Source organism: Colobus angolensis, unplaced genomic scaffold, assembly GCF_000951035.1.
Source record: "Colobus angolensis palliatus isolate OR3802 unplaced genomic scaffold, Cang.pa_1.0 Scaffold2, whole genome shotgun sequence".
Classification (NCBI taxonomy): Eukaryota; Metazoa; Chordata; class Mammalia; order Primates; family Cercopithecidae; genus Colobus; species Colobus angolensis.
Window position 1 is genome coordinate 12,624,759 of NW_012115154.1, and position 5,746 is coordinate 12,630,504.

A 5,746-nucleotide genomic window follows, 5' to 3' on the forward strand; every position below is an offset into this window, starting at 1 on the left:
ACCATTCAGATACAACATTGAGAAGTAACACAGGCCACCTGCTTCCTTCAGGACCCCCACACGGAGTGTGAAGAAAAGGGAAGGGCCAGCCCTCTTTCTTCCTTCTCATATCAGCAAGACGAGCCTCCACAGGCGAGACATCTGACTCTCCCCTCAGTCTACGGAGTCCACTCTCTTTCCCAAACCTCCAACCCCTGTCCTCTCAGCGGGCCTAATCCTGTCCCACCAAGCAGCCTCTTTTCACTCTTTGACCCCCCAACTAAGGGACATGGCTATTCTTGTCATCCCCTCTGGCCTCCTCCAGTGCTGAGGGCTGATCCAGGGAAGCAGTTGACGGTTCCTCTTTTGCCTTGCTGAGTAAGGGCCCAGTGCCTGGTCTGGCCCCTTCAGGCAGCCAGGAGAGAGCTGACGAAGGCTGCCTGCCCAGAGCCTGGGTGCAGGGAGTTGGAAATAGATCAGGAAAGTAGCCATCCCCTCCTGGGGGATGCCCCGGAGCTTGCGGGCAGAACGGACCAGGGAAGGGCAGCTCTGGCAAACAGGGGTCACTCCAGGAGGCTGTGCCTGTGGGGTCAGAGGGTGTAGGAATTACCAGACAGGACCGACAGTATCAAGTATCATTAACTGTGTTCTACAGCAGATCCCCCCGTGCCCCAACACACATAGATGCAGCTTAGGACCTCAGTGCAAGTCTTCCACGCTTAGGACACAGGCTCCAGCACTCGAGGTCCTGTGGTTTAGTAATATTGACACAAAGTGAACCATGGATCAGGCCAATGCTGTTTCATACACGCAACAAGGAGACCAGGAACCACCTGATCTTTTCTCCCCTTCTGCTAGAATCTAGTTTTAATAGGATAGATGTTTCTGGGATTTCAGAGGTCCAAGTGGCCCAGCAGAATATTAGCTGCCATCTACTCTAAGCCAAGTATTTTCACTCCTATTGTTTATAATCCTCACCAAATCCCTCCCTGACATAGAACTGTGAGTCCCATTTCAGAGTCCCAGAAACTGAGAGTCAGGAGAGCTAGTAACTGGCTGAGCTGGATTTCAAACCTGTTTTCCTAATGCCAAACTCCAGAGTTCTCTGTTAACTCTCTCTGTGCTCTGCAGCCTCTGCAGAATTCGAGGGAGAAGAGCTTAATAAAGAGAACTAGGGGCAAACCGAAGGTTTCATTCACCATGCATGACCTGCCTCAGTCTGCCCTCCAGATAACGTGGCTCTTTGTCCCCTCCCAGCTTCCTCAATCCCAAGGGGACCTTCACTCCCAGCCCCGACTCACCCATATTCCCAGCAGGGGGCTGCATCAGGATCTGCCCTGAGGAGGAACCTGGGCAATAGCCCTGTGACGTGCCCCCGCTGGGGCCACAGGGAAACATAAACAGAGAGTCTTCGGGCGGTGGAAGTGTCAGCGAACTGGGCATGGAGAAGGGGAAAGTGGGGAGGTAGGGAAACTTGGGCTGAGGGGACTGGAAAAGCGGGGGCTGTGGAGCCTGGGAGAACTGGAAGGGTCCCGGCTGGTTGCTCTGTTGGTAATCCTGGGGCTCCAGCTCTTCCAAATATGAACAGGGGGGTGGCAGGGTGATGCTGCAAGGACAGGGGAACAGCTGGTGAGGTGCAGGGGTGGAGGAGCTCCCCGTTCCTACTACAGTAGCTGAGTCCCTTCCTCTCACCTCCTTCTCAGCTCCATGGTGACCCCAGCCTTGCAAGGCTGCTGCAGCTGCCTCTTCTCCTGCCTCCTGCTCCTAGCATCTTGCCCTTGTTTCTGCTCTATTGCTGTGATCCCCTAAGGTCATTCCCCAGATCCCCTTATCTCTTTCATCCCCAACTCCTGTACTACTCTGTGCTCCCCTCAGTTAACCCTCTCCTCTCTCAGGGTCTATCTTCTCTCCATCTACACCCCCACCCCCGCCCAGATAACTCGAGTGACCTACGCCCCGTAGATTCCTTACCTTGTCCCCCAGGACCCACAGGGGCCATCCTTGTGGCTGCTGTCACTGCCAGCAATGTCCATCAGCAGTGGCATCAGTTGGGGGGTGTGGACAGGGCCAAGGGGAAAAGGAAGGTCGGCCCTTCGCACAGGTGGGGGGCTGAAGAGTGGGGGGGTCACCACCCTCTGAGCACCCTCACTAGGTTGGGTGGGGGCCAAAGTCTGGTCAGAAGTCAGCAGCATGGGGGGCTCTAGGAGCAGAAAGCAAAGAGGGGCTATAAGGGTAAGGGAAATGAGAGGCAGGTTTGGCATTGCTGAACGGTAGACACAAGACATGCCAGGTCCCTCTGAATAGGCCCTGCTGGCCGAAACACTGGAGGACTCTGGTCATGCCCACCTCCATCAAACAAGGTCCGTCTTCACTATCTTTAGTTGCCATTTTCCCCCAGCTCTGAAGGTGGGAGCTCACCTGGAAAGGTGTCCAGAGGGGACTCCTGAGGGAAAGGCTCAGGCTTTGGCTCCATGGGCACAGCAGGTGAGAGCTCAGCTGCAGAGCTGGAGGCAGGAAGAATGAAGACTGTAGCTCTGGTGGTCTCTGGATTTGCACAGGCGCTCATTGCCAGGAGAGACACCAATTCCCAAACTCTGCCTCCTACAGAGCATTGGCAACTTCCCAATCCCATGGCAGCCAAAATCTCTGTAAATCTTACCTGGCAACCCCAGGACTCATGCCTAGCCTTCCAATGCTCTCCTTCTAGATCCTCAGGATCCCAGCTTGGACCCCACTTCTACCCACAGGGATACAGCAAGAGGAGGAATTCTGACCTGCATTGACTGCTGGCAGGGCCAGGGGCTGCAGCATTGTCCTTGTTTTCTTTCCCGTTCAGTTTCTCCATTTTTCGCCACTTGGCCCGGCGATTCTGGAACCACACCTACGGGGGAAAGGTGCTTGAAGAACTGGAGAAGAGGGGCAGAGACTCAGGCTTAGGCCCTGGCTGTTGCACAGGGAGCTACAGGACTTTGGAAGGTCACTCCAGCACTCTGCTTCCGAGGCCTCTGTCAGACTGGTTTTATCAAAAGTCTCTGCAGTGCCTTCTCCTGATGCTCTCAGGCTGTGGCACTCTGGAACCAGTCAGGGACACAGCCACTTCTGAGGCCTCAATTCAGCTTCTACCCAGGCTGCCATTAAGCACTCACTCTGCAATTCCAGAGTTTCAGTGGTGGGCCCTCCGCCAATCCACCCTGCCACCAGGGAGCCGGCCCCCTTTACCATGATGCGCTGGGGAGTCACCCCCACCGTCTGGGCAATCTCCCGGCGTTTATCACTGTCAGGATAGTGGTCTTCTTGGAATATCCTCTCTAGCTCCTCCAGCTGATCTGAAAGAAGAAGAAGAAACTTGTGTGAGGACAAATGCCAGTGACAGGCAGGCGAAGAGAAAGAGAGATGCTCACGAAGTGTCTCTAACAGATGGGGCCACTGCCCCTAACCCAACACTTTCCCAAAGCCTTTTTCCTATTGGGCTGGGCCTTCTCACTCTTGCGTGCTACAGCAGAGAGCGGTATGTTTACTTTCCTTACTTTTCTACCCTGGTCATTTTCTTTTTTTTCTTTTTTAGACGGAGTCTCACTCTGTCGCCCAGGCTGGAGTGCAGGGGCGCCATCTCACCTCATTGCAACCTCTGCCTCCCGGGTTCAAGCGATTCCCCTGCTTCAACCTACCAAATAGCTGGGATTACAGGCACAGGCCACCACATCTGGCTAATGTTTGTATTTTTAGTAGACGCAGGGTTTCACCATGATGGCCAGCCTGGTCTCCAACTCCTGAATTCAGGTAATCCACCTGCCTCGGCCTCCCAAACTGCTGGGATTACAGGCATGAGCCACTGTGCCCAGCTCCAACCTCATTTTCTGATGTGATAACCCAACCTTCCCTCTGAGGGTCAGAGATACTGGCACTACCACGGGCCAAGAGAGAATCCAGGACGAAGTGACGTACAAACTAACCACATCCCTCAGGTCTCCTGGGGGTAGAGTCTTTGCACAGCCCCAACTTTTCCCAGGATGATCCCAGAGCTCTTCATTTTCCTCTCTTTAGGGACTTACCTGAGCGGTATAAGGTTCGTGTCTTTTTCTTAAGTTGGCAAGTCACTTCCGGGGGCCCCTGCTTCTGGTCTCTGTTTTGGTTGCTCTGTGCCAATGTACTGAGGAGGTTGGCCAGGTGGCAAGGCCCCCGGCCTGACCCACAGGGCACTGGGTTGTGTGTGGCACGGGCTGACTTAGGGGCACCAGGAGATGATGTTGGGGCCAGACCCATGGCGTTAGGTTTTTTCTGTTTCCCGGGGGCTGGAGAATAGGACCTCTTTCCTGTCTTCACCTCTCCCACTGGGAGGGAGCAATCCTCCCCCTGCGCCTGGGGCCTGGAGCGGGCTACAGTTCTGTCTTTGTGGAGAGCCCTGGAGCGGGGGGGCGGGCACAGTCTCCCAGCATCAGCCCCGGTGGCTTCTCCGGAGACTGCTGGCGGCTTCTTCTCTCCTGAGATGGTGCAGGAGGGTGGCAGTTCCTCACTCTGAGTGTCCTGAGCATGAGGGGCTGAGCCCCGGAGCAGTTCCTCCTCCCGGGGTCCGGCAGCCAGGGGCTTCTCTCCAGCTTCCTGGCCTGTGGGGAGCCAACATCCACTGACCTTAGCATCAAGGAGAAGGAAGAACTGGACCAAAAGGAAATGCTGCTTCCTGCTCTGCAAAAGGTTTGATCCTAAGCTTTAATGTGTCTACCTATCAAATGGGGTAATAATTCCACACCTACCTTCCTAGCTTGACTATTGTGAGGATTAAATCAGATAACCCAACTTCTTTCAAAAATCTAGACAAATGTATGCAATTCTGAGAAGGCCTTAGTTCATGGTATCTCCTAATTTGGGGGTACTCACTCCCTGTGGGTTCCCTTTTTCCCAGACACCAGGGGCATGAGTTTGAGGGACTGTTCAGCTATCTCCAAGGGATCATGTTGGGGCTGGGGGTGGCCCAGGAAGACAAAAAGAAACAGATTGGCAGGGATTCTGCTTCTCCCAAGGCGAGATGCTGTTCCTGCTGCATCATTATTAACATAGGCATTATTGCTTGGAGATGGAACAAGGCAGGATTCGATCATCTCCAGCAGCTGAGGCAAGAACATCAAAAGAGATAACAGGGACAACCATGGAACTCTGTCTCTGCCAATCCTACTCAGCCCCATACATGCCCCCCCCCACCAACCCCCAGCCAGCATGTCCATTTCCTCCCCCTCCCTGCAAAACAGAATCTCACTCTCTGGTCAACCTCTTTTTCGAGTAAGGAAATTGTGGCCCAGCTAGAACTAAAAACCCTACCACTTATCCCTAAAGCTTGGCTTCCTTTCTTTGAACTGACTGATGCATCAGGAGCTTACCATGTTCCAGGCATGGCACTAAACACCTTTCAAAGATTAGCACAGTACATATTTAACCTCTGCGAGAACAGCACTGCTAATATTCCCTTCTAACAGAGGAAGGAATGAGGATGAGATAGCAGAGTAATGTGTCCAAGATCATACAGCACCCTGAGCACATACTCTGTGTACTTAATCACGACATGGAGTCCTTCCTGGGGCCATCAAATGGTCCCCCCACTTTCACCTCCCAACTGACTCATAACCCCAAGAACCCTCAGCTCAGGGAGCTGGTTTATCATTTCCAACTAAATTGGAACATTTGTAATGAATGCTTAGTAAGGACTAAGAGCTATTGTTATATTAATGAAAATTGCATGAGATAGGTCTTAAGGAATAACTTTTTTTTTTTTTTT

General features: G+C 53.2%; 1 protein-coding gene across 1 annotated transcript in view; it reads right to left on the minus strand.

Annotated features, from left to right (window-relative positions):
- Positions 1-259: 259 nt before the first annotated feature.
- NOBOX (NOBOX oogenesis homeobox) overlaps positions 260-5,746 on the minus strand; it is a 34,153-nt gene continuing 28,666 nt past the window's right edge. Inside the window, exons 5-12 of the mRNA XM_011941580.1 lie at positions 4,855-4,937; positions 4,032-4,603; positions 3,103-3,305; positions 2,754-2,860; positions 2,398-2,483; positions 1,951-2,179; positions 1,281-1,585; positions 260-561 (exon numbers count right to left, since the gene is read on the minus strand). Of these exons, the coding sequence (XP_011796970.1) occupies positions 260-561; positions 1,281-1,585; positions 1,951-2,179; positions 2,398-2,483; positions 2,754-2,860; positions 3,103-3,305; positions 4,032-4,603; positions 4,855-4,937 (1,887 nt within the window). The remainder of the gene's footprint in view (positions 562-1,280; positions 1,586-1,950; positions 2,180-2,397; positions 2,484-2,753; positions 2,861-3,102; positions 3,306-4,031; positions 4,604-4,854; positions 4,938-5,746) is intronic.